The following is a 20,972-nucleotide window of genomic DNA, read 5'->3' on the forward strand; positions in this document are numbered from 1 at the left end:
TGCAGCAAGATCCCCTCGAAAACTTTTTTTGGAATCATTCGTCAAAAACATGGCTGCAATGAGACACCAAATGTATACCAATTCGTGGCGGCTCTAAACCATATTTGGATTGGCAAGCTCTTCAAGCTTTCTCAAGGAAACTGTGAGGTGACAACAAATGCTTTCCTCACCAACTTGGAGAGTGCATCTGCATTGTTGTCACCTAGCAGCATACCAACCACAAGCCACAGCACGCAGCAGGCCTCTGATTCATCTGATCTGCAGGCATCTTCACAAGATGCCAACGACATGGTATATGAAAATGTTGTGTACCATGTTGCTGGTACTCTTGTGAAGAGCTTTCTTGAACTGAGGACTAGCGAGTGCACATGTGAGAGAACACTCCTTGAAGCGGATGGTGGCTCTCTCCATGGGCGACACCAATTCTTTGCACTACTCAAGGAAAGTGGTATACCCGAGCAACTCTTCGGTTCCATTGCAGCAACCTCTGAATCATGTCTGAATTACATAAAGGAATTAGATTCGGCCTTCAGACATGAAATCAACTATTGTGCACATTTTTCCAATGTGTGCAAAAATCTGGTGGAAAGGATGCCAATCCGGCAAGCTATTTTCTGTTCAGTTGGCTGCACTGAAAAATTTCTTAAAATATTCTGCCGCATAAGGCTACATTGGCACATTACATTTGTAAACAGGAACATGCAAGAAACAAAGTCAAGGCACAGTGCTGCTGCCAGGAAAAAACGTAAAGTAGCAGGCTAAATTATCCTGTGCCTTTCTAGAACATGATTATGTAAATTGGATTTATAGTGCACACATTTTCTATTCAATTTTTTTAGATGTGTTGCACTATTTCTTTTTTATCTATACATGTACGTATTTTTATGTATATATGTACATTTATGTATATATTTTTGTGTACTTATAATTCTGCTATGGTTGTATGTAATGCATTGTCTTCTTTTGCTCCTACTGCGTTACTTTTGTATTATACAAGTTTAACCGACTAACTGTATTTTTTGGAAGCCTTGTGTGCCCTTATCAGCATGAGTATTATGACCAGAGGTTCTGGATTGCTTTAGTATTGGGAAATGCCAACACTTCCCAAAAGGCACTGGAAAACCCTGCCCGTTCTGCTTTCTTTCTGTTTGCTTGACATGGTTTGGAAGGCAATCAAACATCCAGCCTCCCAAAAAATGCCAAAATTTAGATAATACTGACTGGTTTTACACTGAAGCAGTCTTTATAAACAGTAACATTGTGATTAATTCACAATAAACGTTGCAAAAATAGGTTGAATAATAAAAAATGTAGGGGTTTTATGTCCAAAAACTATGATACGAATATGAGGCACGCAGTAATGGAGCACCCCAGATATTTTGAGCACCTGGGTTTTTTTAACGTGCACCTAAATCTAAGCAGATGGGCCTCAAGCATATTGCCTCCATTGACACGCAGCCGGGATTCAATCCCACTACGTTCGGGCCAGCAGTTGAGCACCGTAACCACTAGACCACTGCGACGGGCCATGAAGGTTGAAGCATGCATGGATTCAGGTGCTCACAAAGTCCAAAAGATTTTCAGCACCCAGGGGCTCTATGACACTTTTCAATTACAAACCTCTGGTCATGACTGTTGTGTGACTGCAAAGAACTGATGGTGTCAGCTATTCACAGGCATAAAAGATACATTGATGAAGTGCTCAGCTCTGTGAGGATTCCAGAGGGGTGTGTGCAGAAGCTGCGACTTGGTTGACATGCATGTTAGTTTGAAATAGAAGCATGCATCCATACTCATTGAAACTATTCACAACGTACTGTTTGTGTAGAGCAACTGTGTTTCTTGTTTAACTAAACTTTGGAAACTGTGACATTCCACTTCCTGAACCAACGAATGACAAGGGATGCAGTTCTAGTTGGTCACACATTATGATGAAACTATGCAGCGTTCCCCATCTGCAATTTAGGTACTGCTCAGAAAATCTTCTGACATTGTGATGGATCCAACATGATACCTGGTAGAAAAATAAGAGGGAAGCTGCGTTCAACTTTGCACTTCACTCTACTTATTTCGTTGATAAGATGCTTATATTCGTGTATATTTCATGTTACATTGAGTATTTCGCACAACATCGAACTTAACTAATGACCTGTGACCATTCCTATTGTGCGCCAGTCACAACCACAATGTTTCCACAAATTTCAAAGGTCACCTCTGCAACTGAGTCTAGACCGCTCTTTGTTGCGTTTTTCTCCCTTTATTACTTGAAAATGAAAGCATCGCGTGTCCTCTTCACATCACGTGAGCTTGCCTGCAGCACATTTACCTGGAGGAAAACATGATCAGGGATGCTGTAGCACTGCAGCATATTATACCATTGATCTACTTATGCTCCATGGGTTCGTCTACATGAGCCAAAGCCTATGACTGTTAGCTGCGCTTTCTGTGTACATACATGCAAAAGTATGTATGTATATGTTCAAAAGGCAATGCCACAACGCAGGGCAAAGAAAAAGTACACGAAAAGGCGTTTTTCCTGTCCCGCTTGTCTTCTTCGGCTTGCGTTCCGTCATTATCTTTTGCACAGTATGAACCAACCATTCCAACAACTTGTTTTGTTACGATATATTTCAATGCGCGGAAATGTCTCGCTTCATGCTGTTAATCTGTACAATACGTACGTGTACACTTATTTTTGCTGATGTAGCATTTCTTTGTATGCTTACCCTGCTTATATGATTGTATTATGCATTTTCCTATCCTATTTACATTGTACGCGTGCTCGATGTACGCATTCCTGTATTCAGGTTTTACCACAGCAGTATTTCGAAGCTTTTTCGTTTTTTTTTTGTTATTATTACCGATATTATAGCCCAAATATTGCCTAAACGTGCAGCAATTTACGTTTCCTTCAATAAAATGTCATGTGAAGAAAGTGCGCTTTTTGTTCTCGAGCGAGCGCCGAAAGCGGCTGCTATGCAGCCGCGACGGCGCCGCTCGCCACCATTCGCCATGCTACCACAGAGGCTACAAAGAAGCAGAAAAACAACTACACACATTACGTACGTACATCGGCAATAAAGAGAGAAGACAGTGTAGTAGCAATTAGTGCGCAAACGCTCGAACCGACGTCGCGGCCGCGAAGCCGGCGGCACCACGAGCGAGGAAGCGACCGCAAACGGGCGCGGCCATATTGGATTTTGTCCTTTCGGATTGGCTCGCCTCCAGCAGAAATCCAAAATCCAGTCAATTGCCACCGCTCCCAGGAACCGCCACCATCGCCGGAAGCGGGAAAACGTCCCCATTGGCCCTATGGGTATGTCACTCCACTGGCGCTGGTGCCGCTTGATAGCGCCTCTGACTGGCGTTTGCAGGTGGGTAACGCCATGGAGAAGGAGAACGCAAGTGCTGCTCAACGGCGCAGAAGAGCCGAGAAGCTTATGTCATCGGATCCCGAAGTATCTGCTTGCAATTAGTGGTTCAGCGTAGGAAGAATGAAGAAGCAGCCTGACGTTGAGCAAAAATAAATACGCGCGTGCCACCTAATACGTGTACCGTGTGTGTGTCATTGGAGCAGCAGTAAGCATGACAATCAAGCTAATCCTAGGCAATCTGGAAAGCTCAGAATATTCAGCTGAACCTTTGGTAACTCTACGTATATCCTGGCATAGCCGAGCTAAGCCACTGCAATTTTTTTTCTTATTTCTTTGTTGTGGATCTCACGGATTTCGGTGGGGCAGAGAGAATGGACTTGACGAAGATATTAGAGTTTTGCTGCGATGCTTGGCATGTCGAGTGAGGACGCGATGAGTCTATATGATCGCGAGGAAAAGAGGCTGACGGATGAGCGAGCGGAGAGACGCGAGGATAGGCGTGAAGAGGAGGAACGCGACAAGAGGTGAATTGAGCGCGAGAAAGAGTTCCTCCTGTGGAAACAGCGGACTTTGGAGGGAGGTTGCGAGATGAGCACAGGTGATAGGAGCTCCAAAGTAGAAAGAGAACCTCAGAGAACGACGCGAGTCTACCCAAAAAAGTTAATGGCTCCATTTGACGACAAAAGAGACGACCTGGATGCATACTTACACCGGTTTGAGGGGCGACATAATGGGCGATCGTGAAGAGGAACTGCATGGATGTTAAGCAATGGGAAAATGTAGCCAGGGACGGCAGATAGTTATGGGGAATTATGAGAACAAGAGTGCCATAAAATAAAAGCACCTCGTGCAGTGACGGCTAAATTTGAGATCATTCACAGAGGCGAAAAGGCGACCTGTGCTATTTGCCGTATGCAAAGCAATTCCTAAGAAAATTGATTTGAGATTGCCTGAGTCGAAATATTTGAGATTATTGCAGGTCGGAGTGTTGGAGTTTTATTTTTATGCACCACGAAGCTAAAACTTTCGCCCTTACAGTAAAAGGGGGTATCTAACTAGCAGAGCGATCCGCCTGCGATGTATTAGCATAACTGTAGGCTCTAAAACAGGTATTCAACGAACATTCAGCTGACCACAACGTAGCAAATGTTCTGTCAGCTCAAAATTTGCTGTCGGTTCCATCTAAAAAGCATTGGATGTAAAGTATTTGATACTCACATCTGACCGTCCCTCCTTGCTCTGCATGGTTCTCCTGCGCGTACGATGCTAGCAGCACCACACAAGCGACAGATGCCAACACACGACAGACCTAAGAAGAAGAAAAATATGCCAAAGTCTGTTCATAGAAATCCTCGCATACCTGAAATACCCTAAGGTTTACTAAGTTACGGCATAAAGCACCTATGTGGCAGATTGGGCACGTTGGTAACCAACATTGAAGAGAAATAAAAGCGCCGGAAAACAAGGACGAAAACAGGCACACAATAAAGCTGTGTGTCTATGTTTGGGCTTTCTTTAGTCCTTGTTTACCGCGCGCAATTATTTCTCTTCAAAAAGCAGAAAGCAGTGCGCGTGGAAACGAGATGCCTTCTATAGATATTCGCAACAGTCAGTCTAGCTCAAAAATGCGTTGTTGAGCTACATAGTTGATTTCTGAGTTAGTTAAGTGTATTTACGCTGATGATACTAGCATCTTTTTCATAGGGAATTCGGTTGATGAATTAATAGATGAAGCCAACTTTACCTTACAGAAGTTAGACGAATGGGCACGTCAGAACAGTTTTAAATTAATAATATCTGGGGTTTTACGTCCCAAAACCACGATATGATTATGAGAGACGCCGTAGTGGGGGGCTCCGGAAATTTCGACCATCTGGTGTTCTTTAACGTGCACCTAAAATTAAGTACACGGGCCTCTACCATTTCGCCTCAATCGAAATGGGACCGCCGCGGCCGGAACAGTTTTAAATTAAATACAAATAAAACAAAAGCTATGTTATTTCGCAGTAAAAATAAAAAGATTACGGTTAATAAAGATATAACACTAAATTCCTCGCCCATCGCCCTCGTATCCAGCTTTAAAAGATTAGGCGTCGTCTTTCAGGTAACATTATGCTGGGATGCACATGTCGATTGCCTAGCAACAAAACTGTCTCAAGTGATTGGTAGTGACTGCCACAGAATGTTATGATGTTAATTTTCAACAGTTTGTTTCAGTCCAGACTTAATTACTGTCATTTAGTTTGGGGCACCACTACTCAAGGAAATCTACACATAATACACGTTCTACAAAAAGAGTTCCTACGCACAATTGAAAATGTCCCAAGTCACTTCAACACACGCGAGTATTTCTTAAAATATAGGACACTGCCAGCCACAACACTATATGATCACTATATGATTAGAATCCAACTAGACGTGAGGAAGAAACGGCAGAACTGATACGCAAAAAGCCGATTAATGAACTAGCTCTGAGAGGGAAAGTACAGGAATTCAGAGTTTCACTCCAGAATAGGTACGCGGCCTTAACCGAGGAAACCGACCTTAGCGTTGACGCAATAAATGATAATTTGACTAGTATCATTAAGGAGTGTGCAGTGGAAGTCGGGGGTACAGTCGTTAGACAGGACACTGGTAAGCTATCCCAGGAGACGAAAAACCTCATTAGGAAACGTCAAGCTATGATAGCCTCAAATGCAACAGACAAAATAGAGGTGGCGGAGCTTTCGAAGTTAATCAATAGGCGTAAAGTAGCCGATATAAGAAAGCATATTATGGAGAGAATTGAGCATGCTCTAAAGAACAGAAGAAGCCTCAAAGCTATGAAGACAAAACTGTGCATAGGCAAAAATCAGATGTATGCATTAAGGGACAAGGAAGGCAAGGTCATAACCAAGAGGGATAGAATAGTTGAGGCAGCGGAAGAGTTCTACAGAGATCTGTACAGCAGCCGAAACAGTCATGATGATAACATAAGAAGCAGTAATAGCCCAGAGGAATCTGACGTCCCACCAGTCTTGACAGGAGAAGTAAAGAAAGCCCTAAAGGGAACGCAAAGAGGCAAAGCAGCTGGTGAGGATCAGGTAACATCAGACCTGTTGTATGACGGTGGAAAGATTATGTTAGAAAAACTGGCCACCCTGTATACAAAGTGTCTCTCGACGGGGAGGATACCAGAATCTTGGAAGAATGCCAACATCATCTTGATCCATAAGAAAGGGGACGTCAAGGACCTGAAAAATTACAGGCCCATCAGCTTACTGTCCGTTGTCTACAAGCTATTTACAAAAGTAATTGCTAACAGAATTAATTCGACATTAGAGTTCAATCAACCAAGGGACCAGGCAGGATTTCGTACAGGCTTCTCAACAATAGACCATATTCATACTATCAATCAGGTGATAGAGAAATGCGCGGAATACAACCAATCCCTTTACATAGCGTTCATAGATTACGAGAAGGCATTTGATTCGGTAGAGACATCAGCAGTCATGCAGGCACTGCGGAATCAGGGCATCGACGAAGCCTATATAAACATGATGGAAGAAATCTACAGCGGATCCACAGCCACTATAGTCCTCCACAAAGAAAGCGACAGAATCCCAATAAAGAAGGGCGTACGGCAGGGAGACACGATCTCTCCGATGCTATTCACCGCGTGTTTACGGGAGGTTTTCAGGGCCCTAGATTGGGAAGAATTAGGGATAAGAGTTAATGGAGAGTATCTCAGCAACCTGCGATTCGCTGATAACATTGCATTGATGAGTAACGAGGGAGACGAATTAAAGCTCATGATTCCTGAACTGGATACGGAAAGTAGAAGAGTAGGTCTGAAAATTAATATGCATAAAACTAAAGTACTGTGGAGCAATCTTGGCAGAGAACAGCGCTTTGCGATAGGTGGCGAGACACTGGCAGTTGTAAAGGAGTACGTCTACTTAGGACAGGTAGTAACCGCGGAGCCGAACCATGAGAGTAAAATAACTAGAAGAATAAGGATGGGATGGAGCTCATTCGGCAAGCATTATCAAATCATGAATGGTAATCTACCACTATCCCTCAAGAGGAAGGTATATAACAGCTGCATCTTACCGGTACTTACCTACGGATCAGAAACCTGGAGACTTACAGAGAGGGTTCAACTTAAATTGAGGACGACGCAGCGAGCGATGAAAAGGAGAATAATAGCTGTAACCTTAAGAGACAGGAAGAGAGCAGAGTGGGTCAGGGAACAAACGGGGGTTAAGGACATCATAGTTGAAATCAAGAAGAAGAAATGGATATGGGCCGGGCAATTAGCACGTCGGCAGGATAACCGGTGGTCATTAAGGGTAACTGACTGGATTCCAAGAGATGGCAAACGCGTGAGGGGGAGACAGAAAATTATGTGTAAGAAATTTGTAGGTATAACGTGGCAGTAGAAACACGGCCGCTAAATAAAAAATAGGTGCGGCCTGCCGAATGGGTGCGTTTCCAATGGGGGAACGCGTGACATGCAGAGTTTTGAGACGCTACCGCGGGGGCGCTGCACATCGGTAAACCGCGGCCTCTAGTAAGCGAACGCTCGGGGCGTTGGCTCGGGCGAGCGCAAGCAAACGCTCTTGCTGGAAATGAGCAGCCGTACGCTTGCTTACGAGGTAGAAAATATGCAAGTGTTTTTGTTGCGTTGGCTCAGTGAGTGCCTAATGTGATTGGACATTTCACCATAACTGCGATGCCAAGACCTGTCGCCGTGGGTGAGATCGGTCACTGCGAAGAAGTCGCACATTCACTTCGGTCACTTCAAGCAGTATGACTTCAAGGTAGAGCGCAAGGTGCTGCGACCGACAGCCGTGTCGACCATATTTTCATCTTTTCCAGCTTACAAGCTGGCCGCGTCCTCATTCAAAGGTAGACCACTTGTTCGTGTTTTGCCTACTGGTTCCATATCGAACAGCAAACAATATTAACTAGACGAGTGCCAAAGCTCAAGAAAAGAAGTTGTCAATCCCTTGCGTGCGGAAGTTGCTGAAACAGAAAGCTTGGTGAGTGGAATGACGTCGAACGCGGAAGGATTATCTGGACTGGACGGCCGCCTACACAGCCCTGCCGTGGAAGACCGCGTTAAAACGCGAGAGTTAAAACCCAATGAACCTCCAGTTCGGTGTGCAGCGCTGTGTGTCTTTCCGCAATTTCTTGTTTTCGTTTCTCATCTGCGCTGTTTCTTCAGGACGTGAGTACGCGCCAACTCGCCCAACTTGCCATTTTACTACAACATGTAGGCAAGACGTTTGCATTTACTGTATTTCAGTAATGCAGTTCAATGGTAACAACTCATGTTTGAATCGGGTGTCATTTAAAAATGGCACTTACTAGTGCAATGCGAAGCAGATATACACCAGATTTAGCAAGTGTACACGTGGGAGATATTCCATGTCACGCTAATTTATTTTGAAGAGCAGAAAGTAATCACGCATCTCTAAAAAACCCTCGCAATGAGGAACTCGTCCACGCAGATAACAAAAGCTAGAGCATTCAAACGACTGAGGACATCAACGAACAGCAGTGGACCACTTTTGTTCCCAGTAGAAGAAAAAAACATGGCTGATCCCTCTGTCATAGGAATCGGTATAACACGAAAGCGAAACGTGTCTTCACAGACGTAGTTGAGCGTTTATTGCGCATTTTTTCGCCCCAAGCGCGAAGGAATGAATGCTACAGCATCAAATTGTAATGTTACGCGAAAAACGGCAAGCCGCTCGAAACTTGCAATGCGCTGCTCAAGCAGAAAGGATGCGCGGAACGAACATACACAGGATGAGCGCGAACTGTCACAGTTGTAACTTATTTCTGTGTGAGCAGCTCGCTCCTTCTACAAAAGCGGCCGCTGCAGTGAGCGAGGTGACCTTCGTGCTCTCAACGGAAACTTGCAGGCAGAGCGCAAGACGTACAAACCACCGAGATAACGAGATAAGCGCCCGCACGAGCGACCACGCCCTGTCAAGGCGCGCGCAAATCCGCGTGGGGGACGACTTTTAAAGCGCGCTCTTCGAGCCCTTCGCGCCATCTCGCTAGTGATAACGAAAACACGCTGTACCGCCGATCTCTGAGTACCACCACCGGCGAATGGTGTACATAAATAGCTTGCCGTTAGCATAGCAGAGAACGTGCCGTTTGTGGCGGAGTCGTTTCGCGCTGCGCGCTGGCGATCGAGAGGTCGTAAGTTCGACTCCCGGTGACGGAACCTTTTCTTATAGTTTTTTTCTTTGCCATATGTTAGTCTTAATATTTTACAACGTCATATCCGTGACGGAAATGCGTCAGTAGAGCCGTGGTGGACCCCGGCATAAAACACTTTCGTGTTAAAAGAAAGAACGATTGTTCAATAGAGTTTTACATTCATCCATCCCTTCGTCAGCGGCGCTGTACAGCACGCTTATAGGTGTGTCTTCATGGGAGCATGCCCCTCCCGCGTATAGCAGCAATAACCGCAACGGAAACCATGCTGATACGTCATCTGGCATGTCTTGCACATACTTAGCCGAAAGGCAATCACAGGTCAACGTGAGGCCACTGTAATGACCACTAAAAGGAATGCACGCAGCCGGCTGGCCGCCTGTGAGAGCGGGTTTTCTTTACCGTTGTGCAGCGTTGCGGCGGCGGGAGCAAGAACTAGCGCTGTCACCGGCACAAAAGAGCGTTCGGCAGGCCGCACCTCTTTTTTATTTAGCGGCCGTGGTAGAAAGCACAGGACCGGGTTGATTGGAGGAACATGGGAGAGGCCTTTTGCCCTGCAGTGGGCGTAGACAGGCTTATGATGATGACGCAACCACGCAAGGTAACCGCGCGAACGCCGCAGCATGAGCGCGTTAAGCCCGAACAGCACGTACGCTCCCAAACGCGCACGGGGAGCGCGTCAGCGCGCGCAGCCCGGGCGTCTCCGGCGAGTTATTGTGGTTTCCACCCAGACGCTACGCGCGATGGCGCACGCGAGCGGGCGCCTGCGCCCGCTTCCTCATACGTGTAAGACATCGTTTCGTAAACATTACTGATAGTTCATCAGAATACTTACAAAACGTCCTTCTGTTACCTTTTTTATTGTTAGATGCATGCAAAAGTAAATAAGAACTAACATTTTTCACATGATGTGTATCATCAGCCGCTGCTGGTAAGAGCCATGCCACAGTTGCGTATTTCCAGGGCTCCAAGCGCTTCGGAACGCGCGCCGTTTGAAGGTCGATATCAGTCGCGGCGAATACTCGCGTACCGAGCGCGTTTTGCCGCGCTTGCTTCGTCTGCGCATGCGCGGTCTCCGGAGCCCGTACAGCCAACGTACAGCGCGCGCTCGGCCAGCGTACGTGTGATTCGGGCTTTACAAATAAATGAGGTCGAGCGCACGCTGGAGCGCTAACCGAGCCGACCAAACTCGGAATAGGCATCAGCACTTGGCATGCTTTCTCCTCGCGATATCGCCTGCGCAGCCGGATCTGGCGCGAAAGCTGCGCTCGCGTAGCGCACAATGCTTCGCATTCGCCTGCGAGGCTTCTCCAGTTTTCCTTTCCAACCACCTCCTGTCGCAACGCAGAAGCAAGAGACAGGGACGAGTGTGGAGGCGGTCGCCATACGTCTAGACTGAACGTCGCTGGTGCTCTGACGGCTGCAGACAGGCTACAGACTCGTTTTATTCATTTATGGTCGCCCATTTGCACTGCTAGTTTTACGGTCTTTAGTAGATACGTTGGGCGTTGTAAAAATGAACATCGATATCTTTAGCTTTTTCTGCCAGAACGTAACATGCGTTCAAACTTTGGTGTACCTGATATAAAACACTGGGCGTTACATAGCAGTCACAATTTGCCTTTTTTTTTTCAGTTGTCCTCCTGGATGAGTACTTAGTTTTGCTTCATAAGGACGCTGTTCCGTGGCATGTGCGACCCTTTGGATGCAGTGGAGAGTACAGTAAACGTGGATGATATTGATATTACCATTCTGCCACCAAAACATACGCTAAATAGAGACGACGAAAAAGGAGACGATGACAACTCAGGCACCTTCACTCTGAACGGCGTGTAGTAAATGTAGGTACGCGATCAAATACTAAAACGATGTGTCAACGGAGCCGACTATTCTGTCATCAGTGGACCATTCGCCACGAAGTTGAGGAAAGTCGAGATGGTCTGGGAAGGCCCCAAAATTTGGACGGCTGGAGGACACCTAGTCACGTCGACGGGAATCGGCACAGCGAGCGTCACTATTAACAACCGGATTTATCCCGCGAGCTTCGTTGTGCTACAGCTGTGCTCGAGAGACGTCATCCTTGGTATGGACTTCTTAAGCTTACATGGCGCAGTCATCGCCCTGAGATCCAAGTCGATAACACTATCCACAGAAAAAGCGTTACCACCGCACACACATCCAGGAAAGTACGCCTTGAATGTGCTGGAAGACCCCGTCACGCTCCCCCCTCGCACCAGCGTTATCATTTCCATCGGCACTCAAAAATCAGCAAACCTGGAAGGCGTCGTTGAAGGAGGCCAGCACTTGTTGATCAACCGCGATATTTGCGTCGCAAGAGGAATAGCCGAGCTTCGTGGAGGGAAAGCACCAGTGGTGCTCACGAATTTTAGCAACGAGTACAAGCACGTGAACAAAGGCACGACAGTCGCCTACATCGAAGAAATTGTGGAAGCCACCAATGCGTTCGCCCTCGCCAATTCTTCCGAGCCTACTCCGACGAACCAAGCTCCCCAGCCAGCTTTCAACGTCAACCCGAGCCTTCCGAAGCATAAGCAAGAACAGCTTAAAACCCTGCTCCTGCAATACCAGGACTGCTTTTCGTCGTCGTCAAGAATTCGGCAGACCCCAGTCGCAAAACACCGCATCATAACAGAGGAAAGTGCCAGGCCACTCCGCCAGAGCCCGTGACGCGAGAACGCGAGGCCATAAAGAAACGAGCCGACGAAATGCTACGCGACGACATCATCCAGCTTTCAAAGAATCCGTGGGCGTCACCAGTGGTGTTAGTGAAGAAGAAAGATGGAACCTTGCGCTTCTGCGTCGATTATCGCCGCCTGAACAAAATCACGAAGACGTCTACTCTCTCCCACGGATAGATGGCACCCTTGATCGACATTAGGACGCGAGGTAGTTTTCTTCGATGGACCTCACGACCGGCTACTGGCAAGTCGAAGTCGACGCGAGAGACCGAGAGAAGACCGCCTTTATAACACCAGACGGCCTCTTCGAGTTCAAGGTCATGCACTTTGGTCTTTGCTCGGCACCTGCGAAGTTCCAGCGTGTTATGGACACCGTGCTCGCAGGATTGAAGTGGCAGACGTGCCTTGTGTACTTGGATGACGTTGTCGTGTTAGCCTCAAACTTCGACGAACACCTCCGGCGCCTTGAAGCTGTACTTCAAGCAATCAAGACCTCCGGACTCACCCTAAAGCCAGAAAAGTGCCGCTTCGCGTACGACGAACTCTTGTTCTTGGGCCATGTCATTAGCAAGTGTGGGGTTCGCCCGGACCCGCGGAAAACAGCTGCGATTGCTGCCTTCCCGCCACCCACCGACAAGAAGGCCGTACGCCGATTTCTGGGCTTGTGCGCCTATTACAGACTTTTCGTCAATAAATTTTCACGGATCGCCGAGCCATGACGCAATTCACGAAAACTGACGTCGAATACAGGTGGGAAACGGCGCAAGTCGAAGCATTTCAAGAACTGAAACGACGCCTGCAGACACCGCCGATACTTGAGCACTTCGACGAATACGCCGACACGGAAATCTACACCGACGCAAGCAGCGTACGGCTCGGAGCCCTCCTAGTGCAGAGGACTGACAGAATAGAAAGGGTCGTCAGTTACGCTAACCGGTCGCTATCTAAGGCAGACTCCAACTATTCCACAACAGAAAAGGAGTGCCTTGCCATCATCTGGGCTACCTCCAAGTTTCGCCCCTACCTGTACGGCAGGCCCTTCAAAGTTGTGAGCGACCACCACGCGTTGTGTTGGCCAGCTCACTTGAAAGACCCTTCAGGTCGCCTCGCACGGTGGAGCCTAAGACTTCAAGAATTCGACATTAGCGTCGTTTACAAGTCCGGAAGAAAACACTTCGACGCTGACTGCATATCTCGTGCCCCCGTGTACCCGCCGTCGCAAGAAGACCAGGATGATGACTGCTTCTTGGGAACCATAAGTGCCGACGACTTCGCTGAACGACAGCGATCCGACACGGAACTCGAAGTCTTATGAAATATCTCTAGAGCAAGACCGCCGTCGTTCCGAAAGTATTCAAGCGAGCACTGGCGTCGTTATCTTGCGCAACGGCGTTCTCCAAAAGAACTTCTCACCACTATTACGCCTAGTACCACGCCTAGTACCTTCTCGTGGTGGATTCAGAATTGCGACCCGAAGTCCTCTAGGTCCTACACGACGACCCGACGGCTGAATACCTCGGTGTTTCCCGCACGCTCGCGAGAATACAACTACTACAGGCCTCGCATCACTACCGACGTCACCCACTACGTAAAGACTTGCCGAGACTGTCAGCGACGGAAGACGCCGCCGACCAGACCAGAAGGACTTTTAACACGAAAGTGTTTTATGCCGGGGTCCACCAAGACTTCAGTGACGTATTTCCGTCACGGAAATGACGTAGAAAAAATTTACACGATCATATGTCAAAGAAAAAAAGTTCCGTCAACGGGCATCGAACCCACGACCGCTCAGTCCGCAACCACAGATGCCGGGCACGCTATCCACTGCGCCACGGTCACAGACTCTGAAGGCTTTACAAACGCGCCTTTTATATCTACCACTCTCCCGGTCAGCGGTGTGATGTTGCCCTCTAGGAGCGCTAAAGTAAATGTAATTCGTCATTACTGTGGCCTCCGCGATTAGCACCTGCAACGCGTTACACGCCCGTCCCATTCGGCGCGTTTTCAATAGAAGTTCAATTTTGTCAATGCCTTAACACACCGGGAGGTGGCGACCTTACCCCAAGCGTCGTAAAAGCGTCGGCCTCAATCATAGCATCACGCTAATCAAACCAAAAATAGCTCTGCGACGCGCGCCTGCCTCACCTGGCTGTAACACCGCGTTCCCCGCCTACGCGCTCGCCCTGAGAAAAATCGCGGCTGGGTTACCGGGGCGGCAGGACGCGCTTTGCGTTTCCCTCTAGTCCGGCCGTGGTGTTCAATCACATTTTAACATGCCGCGGGATGGCGATCAAGTTCAGCGTCCAATATGCGACGCTCTTCTGGCAGTCACACCTCGTTCTCTGATCACGCTTTCACCGTTAACTACTACAGCTACCACAAGGGTTTGTTTAATCGTTTAACAAGGACGTTAGTCTTCGGGATGGAGATGTACCACCAATCATCAAAGTGGGTGCATCCACGTTAAACGGTGCTATAATAATAATGATAATAATAATAATATCTGGGGTTTAAGGTCCCAAATCCACGATGTGATTATGAGGGACGCCGTAGTGAAGTGCTCCGGAAATTTCGACCACCTGGGGTTCTTTAACGGGCACCTAAAGCTAAGTACACGGTAAACGGTGTTATAGCTGCCAGACATCAATATACATTGTACAAACTCTTATATCCAGTTCAGTTACTTCTGTAAACATTCAGTTACTTCTGTAAGGGCACGCTTTACTTTCGTGTTATTCCGATTCCTATGAAGGAGGGATCAACCATCTTTTTTCAGCTGATCGAGCCACCTCAGCGACCTTTCCAGCAGATTGGGATGGACTTCCTGGGGCCGTTCCCAACGTCGACTTGCGGTAATAAGTGGATCGTCGTAGCTGCCGACTACCTGACCCGCTACGCCGAAACACGGGGCCTGCACAAAGGTAGTGCCGCCGAGGTAGCCAAGTTCTTCGTTGAGAACATCGTCCTAAGTCATGGCGCCCCAAAGGTCCTCATCACGGACAGAGGTACCGCGTTTACTGCTGATCTTATTCAGGCAATCTTATTCAGGCAGCGAAACAAGCCACCGCCGGACCATAGCCTACCACCCACAGACCAATGGCCTCATCGAGCGTCTAAATAAGATCATAGCTGACATGCTGGCCATGTACGTCGACATCAAACACAAGACTTGGGAGAACTTTTTGTTGGGCTAGTTGGTACATGCTTACTGAAAAACCAAAAAGACGCGTACCATCAAGGAAAAAGTAAGGACAGGACAGAAAGGGCGTCACTCGCAACTAACTTTATTCCCAGAACATCAGCGTCATATATAACCACAGCGACCCTGCGCGCGCACATCGCCTCACACGCTCGCCAGAAACCCGCAATAACAAGATTAACTAATCGAAAAATGAATCGATGAAACTAAATTCACCCCCGCGCAGAGCAACAGATGTGTCACTAACACAGCATTCTTTTTTCTTTCTAATATAGTATGCTTCCATAATTTCACGCGCTAAGACATCTTTACTCTTTCCAAGAACGGAAACACTGGCAAACCCAGGCTCACACTTGCAGGAACTACAATGCACAGGCAAATGTGCTGAAAGCTTATTTTTCACCGAAAGTTCGTGCTCCCTCATCCTGTCGTTTATGCACCGGCCTGTTTGGCCGATATATACCCTACCGCAACTAAGCGGGATCTCGTACACCACGCCAACCGAGCAGGCGACAAAGGGCCTTGCGTGCCTCTTCCCACACGGGGAGGGCCTCGGTGCAGAAGAAATTCGTGGGCACAGGCTAGCCAACTTGCGGGGCGCCGAGAACACCAAGGGTACCTTGTACCTGTTGGCCACATTCTTCAGGTTGTGAGCAACCTAGTGCACATATGGCATAACCATGGGCCTTTTTTCCATCGGCTGCCTATTTCTTCTCGATCCCTTCAGTTTCTGAAGGAGGATTTCCGAGACTGCAACAACGACAGAACCAGGGTAGCCGGCTGAATACAGCCTCGTGACCTCATTATTGAAACTTTCCTGCATTCGATGAGGACAAGATTTCACCAGCGCTCCTTCCAGGCACATGGAAGCAACGGCCCTCTTGACAAGTTTGGAATGCGAGGCATCATAAGGAAGAAGTGCCTTGCGTCAACGTGGGCAATATGTCCAACATATGTGCGTCTCCGAGAAAGTGAGACTCGATCAGGTCTAAAAATTGCAACACACCACCAACAGGAAGCTCATGCGTGAATAAAAGACCCTTGGCCTGTTGTCTAAAAACAGCTAAAACCTCATCCACTGAGTTAGTGGTGTCAAAGAAGGGTTAGCTTTAAAAATGATTAAAAAGTCATCAACATACCTAAAAATCTTCACTTCAGCATCGTCAATAACCTGAGCCACTTCTCTGTCAAAATCCGCTAAAAATATGTTACATAACACAGGTGCCACGCATGAACCTATGCAGATTCCTTTTCTTTGAATATAAAACTGATTATCGTGACACACGAACGTGGAACATAGATAAAATTCGAGCAACGTCATAAAGTTGTCAAGGGAAATGCCAGTGGCGCGCTCAAAGGCAAGAACACCATTCTGCTCAATACAGCTTCTAACAACTAAAAACAACTCTGCGTGGGGAACCGAATAAAACAAATCTTCAACATCAATAGAAAAAGCATTGCCACCTTCGTTTAGGCCTATCAAGAACTGTGAAACATCATTTGACTTCTTAACAAGAAAAGGGTCATCCACTATAAGCGCATTAAGATGCTTCAGTAAAAATTTGCTCACATTTTGTTGCCAAGATTCCCGTTCGCTGACAATACACCTGAATGGCATGTCGACCTTATGAGTTTTTACACTGAAAAACACAGACAGCGCGGTTCGCTTCGAGGAACTGATGGCTTTTGAAAGAACTTGAAGCTGCAGATCCTTGCAGAGCAAGATCGCCTTAGCTTTTACCTTGTTTGGCTGTGCCTTCGTTCGGGCAAAGTTCTTGGCTATAGCTTGTGCACCTTTTTCACGAAACGCCTCGGCCGACAGGACGACAAAGCCACCCTCTTTGTCGGACTGCAGAAGTTGGAGGTTGTTTGTACTGAAGTATGTGACCACTTGCCCAGTCGTATCCTTGGGAAGATGTGTACGCTGCACAGTCTTCAGCAGGCAATCAACACCCTCCAATAGGCATCTATCACGGTCGTCACCATCCGCACAATTGGCCACACGCCGATTCAAGGCCAGCAGCTCGTGGACACGGAGACTTGGTGGTACGGAAAACTTGGGGCCTTCCTTGAGAGTCTTGGAAATACCCTCAGGAAGGTCTACGTTTCCTAAGACGTGTAGCTGGGTCGGCTGAGCAGTTTTCTTCAGGCACCCTTCGGGAGGTGATTCAGCGTACGTCGCCACCAAAACTCAGTAGTCTGCACTATGGCTCGCTGACAAAGCTTAAGCCTACTGTGCGCGAACCACCCAGTGTCCACAGGGCTTGTTGCTGAGCTAGTTGCTTCATAACTTGAGGAAAAACTGTAATGACGCAAAGAATACGGGGACGAAGCGAAGACACGAACAGACAGACACGGGCGCCAACTTCCAACTGTTTATTCTCAGAAACCGCGCCGATTTGTATACGCTGCCGAACAAGGTAATCCCATAACAGAAATTGAGTCATCGCAGAACTAACAATTCATTATGAGCCATAAATACAGATACAAGGCATGCGCCGGAACTGCACTAACGCGATCGAACTATGAAAACATGCGAGCACCTATGAACACGTGCCAACCCTAGTGAGAGGCAAAATGAATAGCGCACAATCTAAACTCTACATGTCTAAATGCTATCTTTCAAAAAGATAGCTTCTTTCTCGCTTAGATCGAGTGAAGGGGCACTAACACACTGGCTACCTGCCCTCTTTATTAGAAACGCTTCAATTGTCTCCCTTTCAGTGCGGCTGTTTGCTCTCCTAAGAAACGTGGTTTGGCTGAAGTGTGGCGCACAACCACAGCGCTTGCAGTGGTCAGCCAAGTGCCCGCCCATGTTGCTGCTAACCGCCAAGCGGTGCTCCCTTGCACGATCGTTGAAACACCGGCCTGTTTGGCCGATGTACACCCTACCGCAGCTTAGGGGAATATTATAAACCACATTGCTGACACACTCGGTGTATCGCGTGGCGTGCTTCTTGGAGCAAGCAGCCGGCTGCTTATCCGCCATCAAAGGGCAAATCCTGGCCAGTTTGCATGGAGCGGAAAATACAATGCGCACACTATATCTGGCTGCGATCTTCTTTATATTGTGCGAGAGCCGGTGAACGTAGGGAATTACGTGCGTACTCATCTTTTCTTTTGGCTCCTGCACTTCCACGTTTCAACTTCTGCAAGAGGCTTTCGCACACACCCGTGATAACGGAGGGAGGAAATCGAGCGTCTTTCAGCCTGTTTATCTGATTACTAAATCCCGTAACAAGACGGTGCTCACATGACTTAATCAAAGCTGAATTGAGGCATGTGATAGCTATGCCTCTCTTGATTAGCTTAGAATGTGCGCTGTCATACGGCAAAAGGCTCTTCTTAGTCCTAGGGTTATACATCCAGCACAGGTGGTCCTTCGTGAAACTAAGTTTAACATCCAGAAATTGAATGGAATTGTCTTGAGGCAATTCCGAAGTGAATTCTAGTCCGCCAGATTCTTTTAAAAAAATGTTAGTTAATTCTGCAACAGCTACGTCAAGGCCTACTGTCGGGTAAACTTAAAAACACAAGATAGTCGTCAACATATCTGTAAATCTTAACAACACTGCTGTTGTCGGTTTTGGCATGAATGCGTTTGTCAATGGATGAAAGAAAGATGTCGCACAAAACCGGGGCCACAGATGAGCCGATGCAGATGCCGTTTTTCTGAACATAATATGAACCGTTAAAACACACGATGGTGGAATGCAAATAAAATCGTAAAAACTCTAAAAATTGATCCGTACTCATCCCAGCATAGTTCTGGAAGTCTACTTCACCCGACGCCTCGATGGACTCGCGAACTGCATCAAACAGACCACTCTGCGGTACGGAATAAAATAAGTCCTGCACATCAAAAGAAAAAGCAGTCCTGGCGGTTGCCAACTTGCCTTGCGCTAGATCTTGTACTAGGTCTGTCGAACTGCGCACCAAGAACGGGTCCTGTACGTCCAGCTTGCCGAGGCATCGTTGCAGATAGCTGCTGACCTCGTCTTGCCACGTGCCCTTCTCGGAGACGATCACTCTGAGCGGACACTCTGTCTTGTGAGTCTTGCCGGTGAAAAAGACATCAAGGCTATCTTTTACAGACTTGCTTACTTCTTTTTGAAGGTGCTTCAAATTTCTTTCCTTTAGCAAGCGTAGAGCCAAAGATTTTTGCTTTTTAGGCAAGACGGTTGACGGTTTGAAATTCTTCTGAATCGCCTCTTGGGCTTTCGCATCGAACAGTCCCTTTGGCATCAAGACAAACCCACCCTCCTTATCAGCTTCGACAACGGCAAGACCTTCCTCTTTTAAACACTTCACAATTTTCTTAATCGGGGGTTTCTTTCCTGGCTTGTCACTCACCGTGCGCAGTAGGCAGTCGACTCCGTCAGCAATGGCCCGTTCCCGATCTGGCTCGGACGCGCGACTCGCAACATCCCGTACCAGGCCGGTGTTTCAACGATCATGCAAGGGAGCACCGCTTGGCGGTTAGCAGCAACATGGGCGGGCACTTGGCTGACCACTGCAAGCGCTGTGGTTGTGCGCCACACTTCAGCCAAACCACGTTTCTTAGGAGAGCAAACAGCCGCACTGAAAGGGAGACAATTGAAGCGTTTCCAATAAAGAGGGCAGGTAGCCAGTGTGTTAGTGCCCCTTCACTCGATCTAAGCGAGAAAGAAGCTATCTTTTTGAAAGATAGCATTTAGACATGTAGAGTTTAGATTGTGCGCTATTCATTTTGCCTCTCACTAGGGTTGGCACGTGTTCATAGGTGCTGGCATGTTTTCATAGTTCGATCGCGTTAGTGCAGTTCCGGCGCATGCCTTGTATCTGTATTTATGGCTCATGATGAATTGTTAGTTCTGCGATGACTCAATTTCTGTTATGGGATTACCTTGTTCGGCAGCGTATATAAATCGGCGCGGTTTCTGAGAATAAACAGTTGGAAGTTGGCGCCCGTGTCTGTCTGTTCGTGTCTTCGCTTCGTCCCCGTCTTCTTTGCGTCATTACAGTTTTTCCTCAAGTTATGAACCAACTAGCTCAGCAACAAGCCCTGTTGACTTACATTTCTTCTACAGTGAGCTCTTTTTTGTGTCGTCAAACCGCGCAGCATCAGATTTACTCCTGCGTTAACCTCATCGCTATTTCATTATGCCGGTCAAGGCTACTCTCGTATTGCATCAAGCGGAGGGTGGTGCCGTTGGAAGTGCAGCTCCTCTTTGGAATTTTAGAACCGTCATGGGGACACACCCGAAGAACTTGCAAAGTACTCAAGTCGGAACTGTGGCGTCAAGTTCGCTTATACCAGGACTGGCTGAAGATACTTGTTGAGCGCTACGGTAACGGAGGAAGCCTCACGGATTTCCAAAAGTTGGCGGCGCAAAGCACAGAATTCCTTTGGCAGCGAACCCGACTCGGACTTCCACGGCGAGAGCGGGCAGTTGCAGGCACGTCTTCTGTAACAGTTCTTGGAGGTGCTTCAGTTCCTCGCGG

General features: G+C 47.6%; 1 protein-coding gene across 2 annotated transcripts in view; it reads right to left on the reverse strand.

Moving 5' to 3' along the window:
- LOC119391042 (lysosomal-associated transmembrane protein 4B) overlaps positions 1-20,972 on the reverse strand; it is a 570,375-nt gene that overhangs the window by 501,019 nt on the left and 48,384 nt on the right. For both annotated transcript variants that reach the window (XM_049415030.1, XM_037658739.2), the window contains exon 2: positions 4,593-4,683. In XM_049415030.1, the coding sequence (XP_049270987.1) occupies positions 4,593-4,683 (91 nt within the window). The remainder of the gene's footprint in view (positions 1-4,592; positions 4,684-20,972) is intronic.

The sequence above is a fragment of the Rhipicephalus sanguineus genome, chromosome 4 (genome assembly GCF_013339695.2).
Source record: "Rhipicephalus sanguineus isolate Rsan-2018 chromosome 4, BIME_Rsan_1.4, whole genome shotgun sequence".
Lineage (NCBI taxonomy): Eukaryota > Metazoa > Arthropoda > Arachnida > Ixodida > Ixodidae > Rhipicephalus > Rhipicephalus sanguineus.